Source organism: Balaenoptera ricei, chromosome 3, assembly GCF_028023285.1.
Source record: "Balaenoptera ricei isolate mBalRic1 chromosome 3, mBalRic1.hap2, whole genome shotgun sequence".
NCBI lineage: Eukaryota > Metazoa > Chordata > Mammalia > Artiodactyla > Balaenopteridae > Balaenoptera > Balaenoptera ricei.
Genome location: NC_082641.1, coordinates 66,889,737 through 66,912,378, shown reverse-complemented (window position 1 = coordinate 66,912,378; position 22,642 = coordinate 66,889,737). Strand labels below are relative to the sequence as shown.

General features: G+C 38.9%; 1 protein-coding gene across 5 annotated transcripts in view; it reads right to left on the bottom strand.

Annotated features, from left to right (window-relative positions):
- The window catches only part of VCAN (versican), a 116,122-nt gene that overhangs the window by 36,113 nt on the left and 57,367 nt on the right, over positions 1-22,642 (bottom strand). For 3 of the 5 annotated variants that reach the window (XM_059916714.1, XM_059916716.1, XM_059916715.1), the window contains one exon: positions 860-6,091. The exons of 1 other annotated variant lie outside the window; for it this stretch is intronic. In XM_059916714.1, coding sequence (XP_059772697.1) covers positions 860-6,091 — 5,232 coding nt within the window. The remainder of the gene's footprint in view (positions 1-859; positions 6,092-22,642) is intronic. One more of the 5 variants, XM_059916717.1, reaches the window with a different exon arrangement.

Below are 22,642 nucleotides of genomic sequence, written 5' to 3'. Positions count from 1 at the left end.
TAGAAAAAACCACCTCCTTTGGAGTGGGGCTGATTTGGGTTCAAATCCCACTTTTGCCACGATGTGTGTGGTTACAACCCCGGGCAAATTACAGAACTTCTCTGAACCTCCACGTCCTACCCTTCTAAATGGGGATAATAACGTGTGCATTGTAGCCTTTTTGTGAAGCTTAAATGACACAGTCTATATGAACCAGCATCAAATTCGTGCTTTCTGTCCATTCAGTAAAAAAACAGAAATCTTCTCTCAACAGGCAGAGCTTGAATATATACTGGATGAATTCTCCTTATGGCTAGGCATTGTGTTAAAAGCATTATGTAGACTATCTGGAGTAAGGGAATTACACAAAAGTATGAACTGATAACCAATATTGCATGAACTATGTGAAGTGTTTATTAAAGTTATTTACTATTCTCATTTTTAAAGACCTGACAGATCTTGATATTGCCATAATTGCACCCATTCATGAGACATATTTTAAAAATAAGATGTTTTTCCTGTTTTTAAAACTAAGATGTATAACTATGGGACATAAGACAAAGCAATACTTTAGTTGTGGGTAAAACCAAATTGAATTTTTATACCATTAACAATTTCAATTTTTCCATGTTGCAATTGTGTGTTGTTTCTTACACCCAGAAAAATACAAAGCATATCTTTAAAGCCCCCAAATAGTCTATACTTACTTTCTTTGTATCTCATTATGGAATCAATACTATGGCCTGTCCTGCTGTTATATGAACAATACAAAAACCTTCACTGATTTTAACATCACAACAAAAATTATATACACATCTATGTTAGGACCAAGGGACTGTTTCCAAGCTTGGAAACAGATTTATCAGTGTTGTGCCCTTACCTGGTAAATAGATTGCTGTGCCTTCCACTGACTCTTCATTAATGCCAATCAGGAAACTGGTTTCATTAGAAGTTTCCAGAAGGGAAAATGATGGTGTTGCAAGCTCAGTGTTTAACTCTGCGGTGCTTAGTGTTGCCTGATTATTAGAATCAAGAATCCTCACCGATACTTGCTGTTCTGGTGCTGCTACTGTGGCATCCTCCCCTCTGATCAAAGCTGCTTGTGTTTCAGGGTTTATTTCCAGAAGAGAAGGGACGGTGGGCCTCTCAGAAGTCTGTGGGCTGGCCTGAGGCACCACACCTGCCTCGACCCCGTAAATCACAGAAGCAGAAGTAGAATGTGGCCACAGTGTAGCACCTTCTAACTTCATTTCACTTGCAGCTGTGACAACAGTCCCAGCCTCAGGTGTTTCAATACTGGGAAATATCTTGACTGTGTCTCCAGAAAGTTGAACACTGGTTTTGTTTTGAGAGTCCTGGAAAATCTCAGTTTCTTCTTGAGCAATTAGTTCTGTGGCAGAAGCCTCCATTTGTTCTAATAATTTAGGTTTACTTCCATCTTCTGAAGGCTCTGTGTCAGGAGATATGGATGGAGGCTCAGTTATGTGAAAGTCCTCTTCACTTGAGGGTTTGAAAGTCACTTCAATATTTGCAAGTTTTCCTGGGGGTATTGGGGACGTGCTGGCATCTGTACTTGGCAGAGCTCTTGGCTGGGGGTCCTCTGAGTGCTCAGAGGCCCCGCTGCCTAAGTGGACACTGAGTGGAGGAGATGATGGTGTCTGAGACAACAGCTTTGCAACAGCTAAAACTGTTGATGTATCCGTGGAAGCTGGGGGATTGGATCCTTCCATCACATCAGGTGCCTCTGTTAAACTCTGAGCCGTAAGGTAGGTAGTACCAATACTTACGTAGGGGGTAGGATCTATCAGTGCCTCCTCAGCCCCGGAAGAGAATTCTGGTTGAAGAGAGGGACCTACATGTTTCTTTTCTTCATCCTCATTCTGTGTCCTTTCCAAATGGCCCAATGTTGATATTATTTCACTTTGGTCTGCAATAGCTTGACTGTCAGACAAGGTGCTTGATTCAAAGATGTCATCCAGGGTTTTTGCTTCAATTTTTGGTTCTTCAATCACTGGATTAACTGTGGCAGACTTACTAGGAATGGGCAGGGATGTTGCTGTGGGAAGCAAAACATCTAATTCTGTTTCTGGGCTAGGGATGGGTATCCCAGGTGTGAAGATAAAGCCCGTGTGATCTAACTGACTTCTGTTTTCAGGAGGCATCGATTCGTTATGTGTTGCCTGAGTATAATTAGCCAGAAGAGTATCACCAGAGGCCTCAAAGTTTTCCTCGGTTGAAGAGAGGTTAACAGCTGCCTCATACTTCTCTAGAACTTGAGTGCTGTCTTCATTGCTGCCAGGTGGTCCTGAGGGTACCTCTGTATCTAAGTCCGTTTGCATTCCAAGGATGTCTTCATATATAGGTTTAGTGTGATCAATATCTATGATAGTATTTTTATCTGATGTCAGCTCAGGTAGAATTTCAAGGATGGTACTCTCTGTGATTGTCAATATTAAATCCTTGTCCTCTTTATCCAGATCTATAATAATATTTTCAGTGGCTTTTCTTCTGTCAGGTTTTAATGTGGAATCCTCGAATCCCCCAAAGTGGTCTTGGAAACTGTCTGCAGCACCTTCTGTGGACGTTTCATATGACACTGTACTTGACAGTGTGCTAGTTGGACGAGGGGAGCTTTCATTCTGCTCTGAATCTAGAGGCAGCGCCACTGAAACTGTTGGGAATCCATCAAGAGTAACAGCTTCAGCACTTGGAGCCTCAGGATGTTTTTCCAGGGATCTATCAGGAACAAATGTGGTGCTGCCTTGCCTAGTTGCCTGAGTAGTTCCAGAAGTGTGGACTAAATCAATCACATCCAATTCCCCAGATCCTTCTCCAGAATGTTCATAAAACCAGTCAGATGGTTTTGGTGTTGATGTAACAAATCCTTTGGCCGTTTCAGGACCATAAGTTCTAGTCAGAAAATCAGTGGAAGGGGTTGCTGTTTCTTTAGTTTCTGCTGTTGAAGTGTTCTCGTTAGAGACTTGATCAGTCATAGTCTGTGGTCTCCTAGTCTGGATTTCTTCTGCCCAACTGTGTGTCTGATTTTGAGGATGTTCTGTGTCTGTAGAGAAAGTGAGAGTTGCCGTGAAGGGTCCTTCTGTTGTGGTGTCACTTAAAATTTCTAGTAAGGCTGTGCTGGGTGCTGTCTCACTGGCTTCGAAGATGCTGTCTGTTTTGGAAATGAGTGGTCTGATTTCATTTGCCACATTTCCCATTCCCTCATCGTCTCCAGTTGTGTCATTTAAGATGCTGGTTGCTAAACTTTGCACTTGAGAAGTCTGGGGATATAATGTGCTAATGACTTGTTCTATTTCAGTAAAGTTCACGGATCCTGTAGTGGGCGGAACTTCTCCTGATCCCAGTCCAGAGAATAAAAGATCCGTATCTGACTCTTCAATTGTTGGTCTCATAAGTTTGGGAAAGGGTTTTATACTTTCTTTCTCTTTGATTGTTGAACCTGTAATTACACTTTCAGCTGGTATTGATTCGGTCACTGAGGCAGTAGCTAAGAAAATATGGGATCTTTCGGTAACTTCAGGGAGAGTAGTATACGACTCTAAGCTCTCTGAATCTAGGTTTGGAGTAGACACGTCAACTGAGGAAATGCCTTCCCCCTCCATGTTCTTATTGTTACTGTAAGTTTTCTTTGTTGTTAGTGTAGAATAATCTGTGGTTCGGAGTCCAGTTTCAGGAAATGTTTGGGAATCGAAAGTTGTTTGTTCTGGTGCAACAGAGCTTTGAGGGGGTTCAGAAGATTTTTGTTCTTGAATCTTTTCCTCTGACACTATTTCACTTTCAATTCCTTGCCTTACAGGGTTGACTTCTTTCCTGGGCCATAATTTGTCCTGCTCCATAGTTGGAGGAAAGTCCATTGAAACTGTGCCATTGACCTTCACTTCCTCCTTTTCCTTTGAAGCTTTAGTACTTTCAGCTTCTGCTGTTGGCACGATGGTGGATCTTTTATCAGTTTCATTGATAGCACCTTCTTCACCCAATCTTTGGTCAATAAATGGGGAATCTGTCCCAGAGACTTTTCCCTCAGCCCTGGGAAACACTTGGTCAACAGAGCTGCTTACTGAGACCAATTGCTCACCTGAGCCCTCAGCTGAGGCTGTGAACTCTTCCCAAGGGAAGGCTGAAGTGCTGACCAAGGTGCTACCAGGCTCTTCTGAGTCAGCTGTGTGATTACTGTGGTCTGAAGTAGGTATTACAGATGGTGACATCTGGGTATCCTTAAATGCTGCATCCCCAGAGCCTTCCGTCATTACCGTTTCTTCTTTTGTTATGGGATGAGATACTGTTGAGTATTCTCTGAAGTCACCACTGAAATCTTCCTCCAAAGGAAAATCTGTAGAAAAGCCTTTTATTTCTGCCCCAGGAGTTGGCTCTCCTGAGATCTCTGAAATCATGTTTTCCTTGGATGTTTGGCTTTTAATTTCAGCAACCTCTCTGTCCATTACAGTACTCAAAACTAGTCCAGTTGGCTCAAAAGGGAATACAATTTCCACGTGTGGAGACAAAGTGCCAGATGCTTCCTTTCTGGCTTGAATTTCAGGCTCTAAATTTAATGCAAATGAAGAAACAGTGGTGGTTTCTGGGTCAGCAGCAGCTTCTCCAGAACCCTGCTCCATAAAGACAGAGATGGGGCTACCTGGGACAGTGGGCGGCACTTCCCGAACCCCAGGTTGACTGCTAAGGCTGGGCTCAGCAGTCTGTACCCCCAGATGGTCTAAAACATTAGTTTCTGTAAAGACAAGAGTAGAATTTGCTGTTTCCGTTTCAGACTCTGTGGGTGTCATCCAGGACATAAAACTCTTCCTGGTAGCAGATACTGAATCACTAGATGTAGCTTCATTTGAGCTTTCTAATTCAGAGGGTAAAGTTAATTGATCTGATCTCTGTGTGGGCGCATGTACCTCAGCTGTAGAAGCCGTACCTGTAGTTCCCTTCTCCTCATCTTTCCTTGTCTTTCCCTCAAGAGATGTACTGAAAGGCCACTCAGAAGTGTCTGTCTCCCTTGCAAATTTGGTAGGCACTACTGCAGAAGATTGTTCAGAAACCGAATATACGGTGGTTGCAGGAACATCCAAAAGGCTCTCTGTGATCATTATCTTGCTAGTGTCTAAAGTAACGAGAGAATCTGTAGTATTTTTCTGTGATAAATCAGTTACCATGGCAAACATTTGATCTTTATCTTCTTCTGCTTCCCCAGAGCCTTCTGGAATCGGAATTGAAGGACTTCCTGAGAACTCTACAATTTGTCTAGGGGTTACTTCCACCCAGCTTTCTACTGTGGACAATGGCTCATCAGGCCGTGGAGTCCCTGTTAAGGTAAATGATACATCCTCTGAAACATGCGCTGATACAGAACTTGCAACTATACTTGGAGTATATGTGGTAGAAGTACTTTTTTCTGCCTCTTCACCAAATGTTCCTTCTGTAGCCCTTGAAAAGACCATTTTTTGAGATTCTTGGTCAATGGCAGCATCTCCTGAAGACTCTTCAGGAAACAGAGGTACCGATTCAGTACGTTCATATACCAGATTATCAAGGTCAGGACTTTTCTCTGTGATTGATTCTGGCCCCTCTGTGGCTTCTCCCTCACGGCCTGGGGCTGCGGTGAAAATATCAGGCTCGCCACTTGAAAAATGCTCTGGTGCTTCAGGGTAAATCTCAGGTCTCCATGTAATTTCAAGGGATTCAGTTGTTTCTTTAGACTCATTAGGTTGCATGGCAGTAGGCATTCCAGTTTTGGTGATTACAAACTGATGACTATCACTTTCACTGCTGTCTGAAAAATTTTGAGAAGGTGCAACACTTTCGAACTGGCCACGCCTAGCTTCTGCCGCTTCTGGGTCCTTGGGCACAGTGGTAACCAGATGCTTTCCATTTATGTACTGCACAGATGGGGTGGTCGTGACGTCAGTGGCATTGGCACACTCCTCGTCTTCCCCTTCATCCTCTTCACTGTGGTATAGATCAATTTCAATTAGCTCAGGTAATATTTCAGCAATTAGATCATGCTCTGGATCTGTTTCTTCACTACAAGGCTCATCTTCTTTAGATTCTGAATCTATTGGATGACCAATTACACTCAAATCACTCATTCGACCTGAAAAAAACAAAGAGTTTTCACAATACTTAAATAGAAGATTTGGCAGTGTACGACAGAAGAAATCGATAGCAAGGCTGGCTGATCACACTCTCACACACAAAGAAGGATTCAAATCTTTTCACATTAAGAGCAATCACCCTTCTATACATGGTTCTCAGTCTTCGAATTTGCTCTTTGATATTAACAATGGGAAAAATAAATCCAATTTAAGATTGTAGCAACGGGTTATGAAAAGTCTTCAACATGTTTAACACAGCAACGTCCTTAAAATGGAACAAGGAATCACATACACACATTGTAATCATGAAATATAGGAATTGATCTTTGTGTGACCTGAAAAAAAGTTAAAAGTTAAGACCACTTCACCAGATCATACAGAAAAAGTAACTGATTGCTGTCCTTAATGTAGGAGGACGCTTAGACGCCCTGTATTCAATAAGGAAATGAGAAGCGAGTCCTTCTGGCCTTTTGTCATAATTTGTCCTAGAGAAGACTGACTGTTTTTAGAAAAGCAAAAGAGAGATTTCTTTATAGCCCTTTCACAGTGTGATGACAACCCCACCCCAACGCAACAGTGAGACAAGACTTAGCTGCGTAGGCTGCAGGCACATCCCATACACGAGGGCAGGAAGCCCTGGAGGGAGAGGGGGTTCTCCATGCAGGGATGGCTCACTGAAAGCACCAGGAAAGAAGAGCCCTCCACACCTTTACACCTTTATCCTTCATGAGAGGTGACCTGGATTCAGTCAGTTATCCTTCTTTTTATTAACCTTTTCTCCAAAGGAAGTTCAGGAGTTACAGCCAAACATTAGAACTAGCATACTTTAAATAACACTTATCCTCAGAACATTTCCTAGATTGTAGATTGCCACAGGGTACCAACCACTAAGCCCAACTGCCTTTTCTGTCTCCAGATATCCACCAGCAAAGCTCCTTGTCCAAATGCCAGGAGGGAGGCCATTCTGCACCCTCACTTTCATCAGAGAGGAGTTCAGTCACCCTAGGAGAGGGTCCTGTCACTGCAGCTGTCCTGGTCTCAGTGTCACGGCAGTGCAAAGAGGTACCTGCGGGTGTGCTAACCCAGGAAGAAGACAAAGAGAAGCACGGGGGATGGCCCCGTGTCTCCTCCTCTGGCCCCAGGAACACTGTCGCAGAGTTAACTTTCAGCCTAGCCCTGATCCACGCCACACACACTTAGGCTGAACCTGAGAACTTAGAGGGGGAATAATTACGACGGAGTCACCCCTGCCCCCCATCGGTAGGGAGATGGCTCCTGTTGTAAGTAGCTGCTCCCAGGATGCTCCTGGTGGGCCGGAAGTCAAGACTCGGCGCTCCCAAGGCAGGGGCCTGGGTTCCATCCCTGGTCAGGGAACTAGAGCCCACATGCCATGACGAAAGATGGGGCATGCCGCCGCAACAAAGACTGGGGGCAGACAAATTAATTAATTAATTAAAAAGCCACACCCTTTCACGCATGAAAGGATCAGTATCTAGCATTTACCGATGTCAAAAAAGAAAAATACTCTATTGAGAAGGTAGCAATATTGTTTATATTCTTTATGTCAACATAAATACATAAGAAGTATATGAACTACCAATAAAAACTTTACGGGGCTTCCCTGGTGGCGCAGTGGTTAAAAATCCGCCTGCCAATGCAGGGGACACAGGTTCGATCCCTGGTCCGGGAAGATCCCACATGCCACGGAGCAACTAAGCCTGTGCACCACAGCTACTGATCCTGAGATCTAGAGCCCGTGTGCCACAACTACTGAGCCCACGTGCCTAGAACCCGTGCTCCACAACAAGAGAAGCCACTGCAATAAGAAGCCCACGCACCGCAAGGAAGAGTAGCCCCCGCTCACCACAACTAGAGAAAGCCCGCACGCAGCAACGAAGACGCAACACAGCCAAAAAAAAAGGTAACTAAAAAAAAAAAAAAAAAAACAGAAACTTTACGGAGCTCCTTCTGTTTTTAACTATGGTTTGCTAAAAAAACCCCCAAAGACCATAAGACTTTTATGTAACTGGAACATATACCATATTTACATTTATCCCTTTCACTCTAATAAAAACAAAAAAGAAAACTTCTTTTTTCTGTATCCCATTTTCACTGTATTGTCTCCATAAAACACTATTTGTGTTGGAGTGGGATACTCTTCCCTAAATATATATATATATATATACATATATATGTCCATCCTATTTAACTTTCACACACTACAAATCATTCCTTATATCTCCACCCCATACGTTCAGCCTTTCAACTATGTAAACAAAGGAGTATAGGTATTCAAATGAATGAAAAATATTTCTACCATAAAGAGAAATGAGGTCAATACATAACTCCAGTATATTATAAAAATATAAAATTAATACAGATGATTTCTGCCACAGATGTTACAACTACTCCTAACTGCCAAACTTAAGGAAATGGCTAAATGCCTTACCTTTTTTTCCCAAAAAGAATAAGTTCGTTCAATATTAGATCACTGAAGTTGATACTGTGATCTTATATTGCCTCATGGTGTATATATTTTAAAAGAAAACATCTTCAGATGATGAACACCTTTCAATATGGCTTGTGTTGAAGGCTACCTTTCACTAAGAAAAAAGAATGTGAGAGACTATACATGCATGTGCATACATAGGTATATGAGAGAATACATCTTTAAATGCCTTCTGTACAAATGAATCTCTTGAAATGTCACATTGAGAATCTTATTTAATCACCAAATCTAGTAGTCTCTCATTGTTAATACTATTTGAACATAGTAGAATTAAGCCACACTCAGTTAAACTATTCTGTTCAACTCTGTAGGGTTTAACAGGAACTTCAAAAATACGCCTATCTTATATTGCTTATAGTGTCGTTTTACATACAACCCTTTTCTTTAGGTTTCACTAGGTGTAAATGAGAATTCACTATTAAGAATTATCACACATACAGTTGCTAAATTCCCACAGCATCTTATATTTAAATACAGAAAGAATTTCAATAAGAAGCATGGGTCTGTGTCAAGCATATAAAAAATCCCCACCACATTTTGTACCTTTTTACAAGTAGTTGAGATTAAACTAACCATTCAGCCAAGCTTCTCCAGCCAAACACAAGGATAAATAAGGAAATAACTGCTTGGTATTCTTTATTTATAAACTCCTAGGCTAGGAATAGGGTAAAAATACTCAATGTTATTATAGATTTGTATGGATTTCTAAATAAATTCCTTACTTTTTTAGAAAACAAAACTGATATAAACATATCCCACGATCTTCTTAGTGAATAATTATAGATAGAGGTTTCATTAAGTATCATGTTGGTAGCTCTAAAAATAAGTGGGGTGGAATAAAGCACAAAGAGAAAAGACACAGAGGCATGTCAGTGTGTCAAATGTCAGCATGTCAAAGGAACTGACACCCTGATGCTCACTTACATGTTTCACAAAGGAATGAATAATTTAAAATAAAATGTTTTTCTAGCAAAGAAAACAAAGAAGTCATTGTAAATCAACAATTTATATAGTAATTTCATTGACTATCAACTCTTATTGTCTACTTAATTCAATTAATTAGTGTCCCTGACATTCACTTTATATTCTCTAGTTTTAGTTCAATGAACAAAGGATAATATTCTTTTAGTCCATTTTCCACTTGGGTAAGGAACTCTGACATTTCTTATTGCTCATAAATCTATGAGGACTTCTTAGTATTTTAGACCATTGTATTAGAAAATTTCACCAAAAGACTCAAATATTAGATGGAATATATTTTCTAACCTAAATAAATATCACAATATTTCAATCACAGCCATACAAACACAGTGGAGAGTGGTCTTTGCATATACTTCACAACACAGCTCGGCATCATACTGGTTTTTGCACGCAAAATTAAACGTACCACCACAAACATGCATGGCACCCAAACGTGTTATCTCCCCAGGACCAACTGATTGCACAAAATTTACTGAGTACCTATTATCTATGAGACTATATGGCAGACACATGTTTACCAACTTTACAGAGACCTAAGACCTCCAAGGGTATCTTCCAAATCTCTCTCTCTCTGAAACAAATGCTCTTGCCAATAGGTTAGAGAAATGACCTTACTATAACTCTTTTCTCCCTATTTTTTTTTAAAAAAAGGACACTTTTTCAGTGTACATATTGCGAATGTACCAATCATTAAATTTAAATTAGGATTCCTTTTTCCACTTGCCTTACAAGCATCTGATCTGACTTGCCTCAGAATGGTAGAAAACACAGAAATACTTTAAGCTGTTTCATCTTATGCTTCTCATGGTACCTTGAAGCTGGCACTGACCAAAGAACTATCAGCACATCGTAATAAACAGTGATTTTAAAAGTGCTCATTGGGAAAAAAAAAAAAAAAAAAAAAGTGCTCACTGGATATGTACTGTAAAAATATTTCACTAAATGAGAATTCTTAAATAAAATGAAGATATGAAATGTGAGTTGGAATTATTTTGTTGCCTTTTTCTGAAGGAAGATTCCCAAGGACTCTTCTCACAATTAAGTTACTGGTATTTATTATTAAAATAAGTTGTGTTCCAAATGGTTTCTTCCGTTTCCTTAGTATTGGTTTGAGGGTAACAAAAATATTCATTGCCCAGGGCTTTGAAGATAATTTTTTTCTGCCAACAGATTCTCTACAGATAAATCTACATTTCATTCTCAGCGTGGCTAGTTTGTTTCCATATTTTAAAAATTTCATGAAACCTACCTAGTATAGATAGGTGAATTCTTTCCTACCGCTGCCACCTACATCTCACCCATATTCCTATTTGCTCCTCTTTGTTTATTTAGTTTCTGAAATTACTTCTTCATCCCCCTTTCTTGTCACCAACATCACCCACCACGCATGCTATGAGAGAGCTGCAAGAGCTATAATTATTGCAAACCAGAAAAGTTTCTTTGTAGGGTGTGGCAGGGGGACACCTGTGCTATTGTGAAAGCAGGTATTTCATTACAAAGTTGTGATCTGCTCTACTTTGTGCCAACAGTGCAACCTCAGGGAGTAATTAATATTCCCAGCTCTTAGATGAACAAGTCCTTATAAAAGACGGCTCTATTTTAGAATTTTATTCTAAGGGTGATATAACTTTTATTTGGATTGCAAGAGTCAAACCACAAAACTCCACAAGGTGTATGTATAATCTTTTCTATGTTTACATGAATGTATTTTAACAGCTTGACTTGAATATACTGGTACCACGGTTAATAGATTTTTTTTTAATGGCAATTCACACAAAGCTTTACTGCTAGCTGACCTCAAATTATTCACCAAGTATTTTTAAGTACTTCATGGCAGAGTTTTGTAGACATAGCACAAGTCTTCCAGTCTTAACTGTTAGCAGACACAAAACATAGTTGCTAAGATGCAGAGGCAGCTGGCTAAAGTCCATGTTCTCTATAGGGAATTTTACAATTTAAGAGCTTTTAATTAAATGTAATTATATACAAATCTACTCAGCAGAGAGATATTAGGATCACATTTCTTTATTAAAATAGATTTCATCTTAACGTGCATCAAAAAAGATTTTGGTTCTTTATTTAAAAAGTACAATAGACAGCCATACTGAAGTACTTAAGAAACACTTATAGAACTAAAATAGAGAAAACTTGAAGTTCTCTAAGATGTTTAAGCTTTCTGACACATACCTATGAATCTAATAACCAGACATAAGCAAATGCTTCAATTTCATTCACCTTTGATATGTTCTTAATTAAAGTAAAATGCTAACTGGCACCTTATAAAGCAAAGAAAACCACCTAATGTGCATTTCAACTAGATTGTCTCAGACATCCTAAATTCCCCATCATTTTCAAAATTTGAGGCACTAAAAATGGTGCCAACTCAGGATGTTGAAAAAAGAATTGACATTAGTGATCAAGATATAAACATCCTCCCCAAATCTTGTCAGTTGTTTTTGCGTACTTAATTACATTAATAATTGAAAATCACGTGATATTTATATCAATACCCAATTCCTCCAGAGGTGAGAGATTACGCTAGAGGCTGGGAGATCAAGATTGGATTCTGTGACCTGCATCTCCCTATTAGCTCTGCTAGCTGAGGTTCATTTGGTGGACCACCCAAGCATGCTATCTTACTGACAGCTCCCTCTTGCTGAGCAAGGAGCTCCATATTTTTCAATTCATGAATTTTACACCCAGAAAGGGTAATAAACAAGATAAGTGTTTCTGATGGCCTCACTTTTGAGGCAGACATGATATGGGGATGATAAATGGGAATCATCTCTTTTCCCAAATTCAGATAATCCTCTAATAATGCTGTTCTTTCAAGTGGAAAGAATGTGTTTAGATACAGTCATCTGGTCTAAGTGTGCTTAAGGAGTTATCACTGAGTGTGGGCTTTTCTTGCTTATAGAAGAGGCTCAAGGGACTTCCTAACTTCCAATTTTTAAAGAGTAAGGGCTTTCCTGGAGAGCTTAATCAAGGAATTTTGGGCCCTTCAAGCATTTTTGAACAATAAGATAAAGAGCTATATGAAAGAAAATCCAGGTTATTTTGGTTTCTAAGTGTTTCTTTGAAAGCAGAACAAATAAACAAAAACCAACCATACCGCAGTACTTTTCTCATCTTTTTCATGTTAGTTCTCTAAGATTGTCAAAGCTTTTCATAGATAAATAGATGCTAGAGAGATAGATAATAGACAAATAATTACCAGATGTCCTAACACCAGAAAAGTACTTTGGTCAAAATCAAGGATTTAAAATTTGAGTAAAAAAGCTTTGACTAAAGTAAAACAAATGCCTCTCATAAATACATACATACATACATATATACATATATATATGTGTGTGTGTGTGTATATATATATATATATATATATATATATATATATATATATACTTCCTTCTAAGCCTCCAAATTATAGTTACTAAACTAAACTTACCAAACACCATTTTATTTTAATTACACCACCCCTTCTTCAAAAGTCATCTCTGCTACCTGACCTCTTCAGTAGGGTGTTCAAACAGCTCCATCACTGTACCCACATTTATCCTCTGCCTTTTATTCTCTGTTCTCATTCTCTGCATCTCTAAGTTGGATGCAGAGAATCCAAGCCCCCATCTCAAGGTCCTCCTCATTCCCAACTCACACTTCTGTTCAACAAGAACACTCCTGCCCCCAACTTGGAATCTTCATAAACCCTCCTTTGAACTTTATCCCTGCATTTATGAATGATCCAGCTGAAGCCCCTAGATACCTCTTCACTAAAACTCATCAGCCCAAATTGGCTGTATCTTTAATTTGTATGCCATAGGACTTATGTCATATTATTCTTATTTATAACTTCCCTAGTTGTTATTATATACTTGTTTCACCTTCCTTACTAACTTCTATATTCCATAATTAAAGTGAAGGGATCCTTTAAACATGTAATGCTCTCCTTACACTAGCCACTTAGCCCTTCTTTAGGGAATTTAGTTGGATGAATGCCTACACATTTACTTATCATCAAGAATGGAAGAGTTGGGGCTTCCCTGGTGGTGCAGTGGTTAAGAATCCGCCTGCCAATGCAGGGGACACAGGTTCGAGCCCTGGGCCGGGAAGATCCCACATGCTGCAGAGCAACTAAGCCCATGCGCCACAACTACTGAGCCTGCACTCTAGAGCCCATGAGCCACAACTACTGAAGCCCTCGCGCCACAACTACTGAAGCCTGCGCACCACAACTACTGAAGCCTATGCGCCACAACTGCTGAAGCCTGCATGCCTAGAGCCCGTGCTCTGCAATGAGAAGCCTGTGCACCACAAGAAAGAGTGGGCCCCGCTCGCTGCAGCTAGAGAAAGCCCGTGTGCAGCAACGAAGACCCAACGCAGCCAAAAATAAATAAATTAATTTAAAAAAAAGAATGGAAAAGTTTACATTTACTACTTTGATACTTCCTTTGAAAGACTTGCCTTTTTTTTTGGACTGAAAATTGTTGTTTTTTTGGCTGTAATAATAGCTCAAATTCTGAGATACAACTAAAAGAGCATACAGATAACTCAAATACTAAAGACTTCTATGGTTATAAAAATCAGATAATGTAAATATGCAGGCACAGTCTCAATATTCTTTTTATCATTCTTTTTCTTTTCAAATCTAGAAGCTGTATAGGCTTATCACACTGTTTTTCTCAAATGTAAATATATAATGAACAAATTCACTTTGGCAGTATAGCCAAAAGAGTCCTTAAGCTATAAGCATATTTATTTCCTTTTAATTTCCATGTTGATAGAGAGAAGGTAATATGGGTACAGCAAAGTGAGGTATGCAGTTCCGGGTAATTCCAGATGTATTCTCCACTCTTCACTATCACTTTTTTTTTTTTTTTTTTTTTTTTAATTTTTTTTAATTTATTTATTTATTTTTAATTTATGGCTATGTTGGGTCTTCGTTTCTGTGCGAGGGCTTTCTCTAGTTGTGGCAAGTGGGAGCCACTCTTCATCGCTGTGCGTGGGCCTCTCACTATCGCGGCCTCTCTTGTTGCGGAGCACAGGCTCCAGACACGCAGGCTCAGTAATTGTGGCTCACGGGCCCAGCTGCTCCGCGGCATGTGGGATCTTCCCAGACCAGGGCTCGAACTCGTGTCCCCTGCATTAGCAGGCAGATTCTCAACCACTGCGCCACCAGGGAAGCCCTTCACTATCACTTTTGATTCAATTACAATTGTTCTGAGACTTTAAAAAACATATATTTCAATGATAGTTAATTCTACTTTCTTCCTTACTTACAGATGCCAAGGTTCATTTAACATTCGTGAGAAAAGCTACACTTCCCAAAACATGATCAAAGGCCACAGTTTCACTCAGGGGAGACTAAATTAAGCATATTATTTTTCCTCCTTAAAAATGGTAAAATACAACTTAAACTTGCAGAGGCTTAAAGCAGCCCCTTCCCCAGGAATGTCTATAGTTCAGCCTCTGTCTGAGGTCAGAAAGCCTTTACTTTACCAGTAGAGTTCAACATTCTCTAGGCATCAAAATCACATGCATTTAACAATACAGACACCTAATATTAAAAAAAATTAAATAAAGCAAATTTAAGAAAAGAAACAAACAAACAAAAAAAGTACAAAGGCCTGAGCCTTATCACTAGAAATTCAGATTCAAATTATCTGGTGGAGGATGGGGTAGTGGATATTTTTATCTGGAGGCTCCCTGGTGATTCTGATATAGAGCCAAGGTTGAGAAGCAGTGTGAGCAGTATTTATGCCCTGGGGGATTTCTTGGTGCTCCTCAAGCCCCTGTACAGAATGGCATAATTGTTGGTCAGCTGGCTGACACGTGGTCGGTGCTACTCTGGGTCCTCCTGAGTAAACTGGACAGCTGCTCAGTGAGGGGATAAACGCCCAGAGTTCCCTGTGAGCTCAATTCTGAGACTTTGCCTGCTAAAAGGTGCCGCTTATATTAACTTACTTCATATTACCTCTATTTTTCCTTTTATTAAAGCAACCAACTAGCCTTTATTGCATACTCTTGTTGCTTACTAATTATTTCAAGTTGCCTTCCCAACTAAGCTATGGATGACATTATTTTCTTTCCCCCAGCCGCAGAGTAGCTTGATTGAATGACTTTATTTCAACAAGCCTTTAAAATATTTCCTGCAGGTGAGTGTGAAGAGATGGGCAGAGAATGTTTTATCTGCAGAGAGTAAAATGGTTCCCCTATAGAGCAGAGCAGAGCAAGATAAGATTGCAACACAATAAAAAATGATAATTTTAGTAGATTCCATTGTACTCTACAAAAGCATACATTAGTATATTTTCTTTTCCCTTTCTCAACTTAGAAAAACCAAAACCTACTATGCGCAGCATACGGCCAAAGAAACGAACTCACCCTGTGAGACGCCAGGAATACTGTGGTATTAAAATGAAAAGATAAAGTCACTAGAAGCCAGTCAAGGTAGTGTGTGCTGATTATATACTGGGTGCAAGCAAGTCCGGGTATAGTACTGTGACACAATACGTCAAATTTTCATAGACACGGATGCTGATATACAACTAAACTTTTCCTCTCACTCCACAGATTCTTTCTTTCCAGTTTCAGATCTCCTACTTAGACTTCAAATTATTTATGGAAAAATGCTTTATATATTATCACAATAATTCTAGCAAGTATTTAGAAGGTTCACCATAATTTATGTTCCTCCCCCAAATCAAACCACTCTTTTTAAGAATAATTGTAGCCTTCATGCCAATAGATCAATGTTTCCTTCCTGATCCATACTCAAAGTCTAAACACTGGCATATCTCTCTAAGGAGCACAGTTTCTAATGCAATAAAATAGGTTCTCAATTGTCCACATGATGCCCTAGGTTGAAAGAATATTCTACCTTTTCTATTGCCTCAATTGTGTTATTAAAAAAAAAAAATCACAGTACTTCCATACAAATGAAAAAAAATATACAACAGTTTTCACTAAAACACATCCCCACGCCCTCAACCAGGGCCCCATTCTTGGAATCCTTCTATCAATAAAGCCACTTATTAACCAGCTTTTCTATTTGTACGTGACAAACTGGCCTCATGAGGTGCAATGTTATAAATTTTGTAAACTGACAAAAATAGGTAATGCCTTTTTCAAAATAAAATGTTCACTTTACCTCATTAAAATGGAACCTTACAAAGCATTTCTTTTTCCATTTCTTTTATCCCTATTGCTCCTCTCACTACACGTCTCTCCCCTTGGCTGCGCCCCTCCCCCTCCCCCCCCAAAAGTTCTGAACACTGTCTGGGCCCGTGAATACATTTTTTATTCATTGCACAAATGAATGATCTAAGAGCTATTAAGAAAGAAGAATGTAATCCCTGTGTAGAGAACTGGGGGGTTTCCTTGACAACAACAAAAAGACAGCAGGGAATGCCCATGTTTTCTATGAATATGCAAGAAGAGGCCTGGCCCAGCACCTGGAAAAATTTATAAAGAATTCGTAAAAAGATCTTTTCTTTGAAACAAAATTAAATTGGTAGTTATCAAAAATCACAAGCCCAATTTTCACACATGAAAAAGAGCAGAAAGCTAATGAATTCTACATGTAGATACTATAGAATCAATACTATAACTATATTTAAATTTTAAATAAGGGCTGCAGCTGCTTCTGATTTGCACCCAAAATGGCATCACCCTAGACAAACACGATCCATAGAAGACTAAAATTTTAACAAGCTCTTGCAGTTAAGCAGATACTATAGTATAATTATATTTGGCTCCCTGGTATAAATCATCTCGAATTTTAAGATAATTCCATTTTTAACCTATTTAATAAAAAACAGTCTAAATCTTCCTACATTTAGAAGTTCAGAATGAAATAAGTGCTAAAGCTGAGAGGGAATTAATTTGTACTAAGTCACTGCCATGTGCCAGGCACTGTGCTTGGTGCTTTCTAGTCACTTAAGGAGTGTTAAATGTGCGATGTGTCTGCCACCATGACTGGCAAGCCCTGGAAGAGATCCGTTCTCCTTTAAGCAATCTGGTGAGTTTGTAGTATTAGCATGTATTTTTAATGGTATAACAACTGAGGTCTATGGAGATCAAGCAATTTACTCAAGACCAAACAGATCACAAATAACAATGTTGACCATGAACCCAGGTCTGTTTCCAAAGGTTCTTTCCACTACATCAACTGCCTCTTCCATGTATCCCATGGAGCAAACCAACTATTTATCCATGGTCGTTCAGAATATCAGACAGTGTGTGCTTCAAAAATCCAGTTCTAGTGTAGTACTTAGTGCATGGCAATTATTTGACTATTTGTTGAATACGTGTATATTATATATATGTTTGGATACATATATGTGTTTATATATATATAATCATCTTTTTATTTCATAATCCCTGTGGTTTGGAAAAAAGAATATGGGTCAGAATTTAGGAAATATTATTCTTTTTATACAATAATCACCACTACATCCATTTTACTGGCAAAAAATTCTGACAGAAAATTTAAGAAATTCCTGGGCCCACATTGCCGAGAATCAAAGGAGAGACTGACTCTAGATTCCCCAGCACTTGCTTCTGTAATATTAGTGATTCAAATTTCACTTGAATTAAGATGTCATAAACCTATAGATCACCATTTAGAACATGCAGCCCACTCTTTAAAAAGTAGTTTTCTGTCATTTAACTTTTCAAGTGTGTAACTCTGAACCATGATACTTCATAGGGATGTATTTTGAAAAGTTCAACGTATTTAACTTACAGAAGATACTATCTTTATCAAAAAGTATCAGTCATTAAAAAACAGAAAAATGTGAGAACAATCCCTCCTGAGGAATTTGCCTGAATATCTCTGGTATCCATGAATCTGTATAGGTTTCTAGGTGAATCCTAAGAAGGCATTCATCTTCTGAAGGAGGGATGCCCGCTCTGTCATCCCAGCCCTATCTGGAAAAATGCCTGATTGTACTTGGGGCTCCTTAGCCCCACTGGTGAGCCTCTGTTGGGAAGCAATTGGCTAATAACTAGTTTCTGGTAATTTCTTTTTGATCTACCCCTCCAACAAGGACTAACTTATATATCTTCCTCCTCATGAACTATTCTCTGAATCCCCTGCATTCATTGATCCCTTCTTTGCTGACCTCATCTGTCATTCACAATTAGTACCTCATACCAAGTGTGTAATTATGTGTTTCTGTACTGCAATTATATTTGATTGTGTTAATATTGGCTCCCCAAAATACATTTCAAATCCTTGGGAGCAGGGCCTATGGTTTATGTTTATTTTTTGCCCCTTTTAATTCTGTTAAAGAACAAGGCATGTTGTAGCTTTACCTGAAGAGAACCCTTGATTGACTGTACTCTGTTGGAAGACAGTGTATGCCTTTCTCTAGATGTCACTGCCAATAAGAACTCAGTGGCATCTGCCTTTGGTTAACGCACCACCTCAGTAGTAGTTTTGATAATAGCAACTTGTAATTGCAAATGCCATTTTCAGAAAGAATAGGCATTGGTTCATGTTAGGAAGAAGACAACAAGTTCCTTTTAGCTATCTACGGAACATCTCTTTTATTAGTAAAACTCAACCTGTGAGAAATACAATTTCAATTTCTTAAATTTTTCCTTGAGATTAGTGGGTTAATAAAATATTTATAGAGCATTTAAAAATTTGAGAGTAGGGCTTCCCTGGTGGTTCAGTGGTTAAGAATCCTCCTGCCAATGCAGGGGACACGGGTTCGAGCCCTGGTCTGGGAAGATCCCACATGCTGCGGAGCAACTAAGCCCGTGCACCACAACTACTGAGCCTGCACTCTAGAGCTCGAGAGCCACAACTACTGAGCCCACGTGCCACAACTACTGAAGCTTGCACACCTAGAGCCCGTGCTCCGCAACAAGAGAAGCCACCACAATGAGAAGCCTGCGCACTGCAACAAAGAGTAGCCCCTGCTCACGGCAACTAGAGAAAAGCCCGGGTGCAGCAACAAAGACCCAACACAGCCAAAAATAAATTAAATAAAATAAATTAGAAAAAAAAAAAGCTTTAAAAAATTGAGACTCTATGTATGTTTGTATGTGTGTCTCTATGGGACCGTATGTGTTATACATACAAAATATTTCACTTAGGAGGACTTTGTAAAAAGGTAACTTTTGGTCTGTAGTGCAGTGTTAAGCTCATTAATAATTTAGAAACATTAAGGTCAATTCTGTTTTTCCTACTATAGAAGCGAAAGGAAGATAGACAGTCTCTTCTTTTTTCACTATTTGACTAATAGAAGAACTCAATCCTTTTCTAGACAGCCAAGAAGAAATGGGGGAAGCCATCCTAATTCCCTGCAGAAAAAAATGTGCTTCTCTGGAAGGGAGCCGCAGCTGGAGCCCAGCAAAGGGAACCACTCAAATGTGCAGGCACCCGCCCCATCCACTTTCAGGGAAGTGCTCCAAAATTCTGCAGGAGAGAAACAGCCCAGAATCAGAGCTACTGATTTCAGCATGCTGTTCTCTTGCCATAGCAGGTATCTGAATAGCATACACAGTGTCCCATATTAGCAGCAAACTAAATATAAGCCATCTGCTTTTAAACCAATAGAATGCCAACGAGAAGCCAGTCTTTCCAGAGTCTATGTTCTTTCAGAAATTGATGGACAGGGGGGCACCTGAGCCAATAGAGAGTCATTATTCCTGTGAGTTCATCAGGGGAGAGAATTGCCTCACTGCAAAAATGCTCCAAGGAGCGCCAAGACATAGACCAGTGCCAAAGTGTCAGACCCAGTGTGCCTCCGTTCGCCCATCTGCGATACTTTCCCTACTTGCCTCACAAATTATCTCTGAGGTTTAAACATGATAAAATATGTAAAAAGTGGTCTGAAAGTATCAGACTCTAAGTGTGTGCTTGATGACTTTGCTCTGCACATACTCTGAAATGTAATTATCTATGACTTTGATTGCACATAGGTATCAATAAGACTGAAGCTAGATTTGCTTAATTTGTTTTATTCGGGATCATACAGAGTTATTCAAAGGTCAAAGTTAATAAATGTGTATCATTATAGTGATAGATAGATAGATAATTAGGCCAATTTAGAAAATGTTTTTACTTAAAAAAATCAATTCATTCAGGAATTAAATGTTGCTGCTTATTTTGAATTACTTACATGTTATCATTCTCTTTCTAGCTGTGTTCTGAGGTACATGTTACTTTAGAAACTGTCACTGGGGGTGAGGGAGAGGTCCCAAGAAAGCGGGCCTCCTGATACCCCCCTCAAACACTAACCAGAGCAGCCACCCTTTTTATCTACTCAAAATATAGAGGCCCTGAATAACATTTTATTTGAAGAAAGGAATCTGATCCTAGAATTAAAACTCTGAAAATAATTTTCCTACATAATAAATTCTATAAAAATGAAAAATGTGATTTTAAAAAATTATATGAGGCTATCTTGGGCTAATATTACCTTTCAAAAAATGATGACTGTGCAATCAATGGTATAAATATTGGTGTTTACCCAGACATCCTGTTCTCAGAACTAACGTCCCTTATTCTTTCCCCTCTCCTCAACGGCATCATATTCAGAAAAGAAATCTTTATCTCTATATACATTTCTCGAATGTATAAAACAAAAATGCAGATGGGATTACTCATATGGGAATTATTTCTGAATGATGTCAGCAATAAAGTACCATAATTCTCAATAAGGAAACAGAGCCAAATGAACTCTAATTTAGAGGCCAAAATTATTCTTCTCAAAACCTCATTAATCTTTAATGCCATTTCATTAATAATTTTATCAATATGTAATATATATATATCATTTTAGTTTAATATTGGCTTAATACCTGTCTTACACTTAGATTTGGATAGATATAAATTATAAAACTAGCAAAAAGGAACACCTGGCAAGAAAATAATAACAAGCAGGCCTGACAAATAGTATGTAGTATACACGAACTTGTTTAAAAAAACTAATTAGCCACCTATTTTAAGGTTATAACCCTGAACATTTGCATAATAATGTTAAATTTAACATCTGTACACTTCCACATTATTCTCTGAGTTAAAGGTACAGTATATCAGTTTTTAAAAACATTCAGAATCCTGTTACACTAACTTGTGACATTTCAGATGATTTCGAGGAACATTCTTTAAAAAAAAGGAAAAAAAGTCCAGAATTGATAAAACTCTTCCTATGCCTTTAAACTCTATAGACTTCATACATGTTCACAAAGAAAACCTTTCAATAATTTTTCAAACGCAGGTGTGCAAATTACTCCTGAAATAGACAGGAGTCATATTTTCAGTATCCCCTGAACCACTGTTAAACCCACCCTATAGCATTTTTCAGCTCATAAAAGTTTTATGAGCTGAAAAGTTCCTTCAGATTTTGTTTAACTGCTAACTACAGTTGCCCTCTAGCAATAGCACCCTAAGTTGCTATTAAGATCCATTGGAACAAATATAACATAAACATGTCCTGCATAGCATGTTTTATTTCATAATAGTAAAACTTTTTTCTAAAAAATCAAGATTTATATGACTTGCTGAGTGCAGCAAAAAAATTATGAATGCCTTGGTTTAGTGTAGCATGAGTGGTATTTTTGCTTACTTGAATATACAGTATGTGTAGAGTTCAATTTTATGTTTATGAATAGATTTATATAAATTTGTACATGTACCAAGGATTTTCCAGTTTGGAAAAATGTGCCTTAATACATAAAAAGGTTGGTTTTCCAGGCATATATGTATTTTTCCGTATTAATGTACACCTGTCCTAAAACTCATTAATTTAACATCTGCTTAAGGGTTTGCCCTTGTCAAAATGAAAAATCCTTGAAAAATTAAGTTTCTCATAGGAAACAAATGAGTATAAGTAAAGCAGTTGGATCTGAGTCAACCTCATTGTCTTATCAAGACAATAAACAGTGTTTTTATTCTTAAGGAGAATGGCATATATAAAGCACACAAAAAAGCCAGATAGATGAGGGGGCCGGGGTGGTGGGAAAGAGAGAGAGATGGAGGGAGGGAACTAGATAGAGACATGTCCTATCCTCACCCGAGACCCCGCCCCACTCACTGGAACCCGGTGCC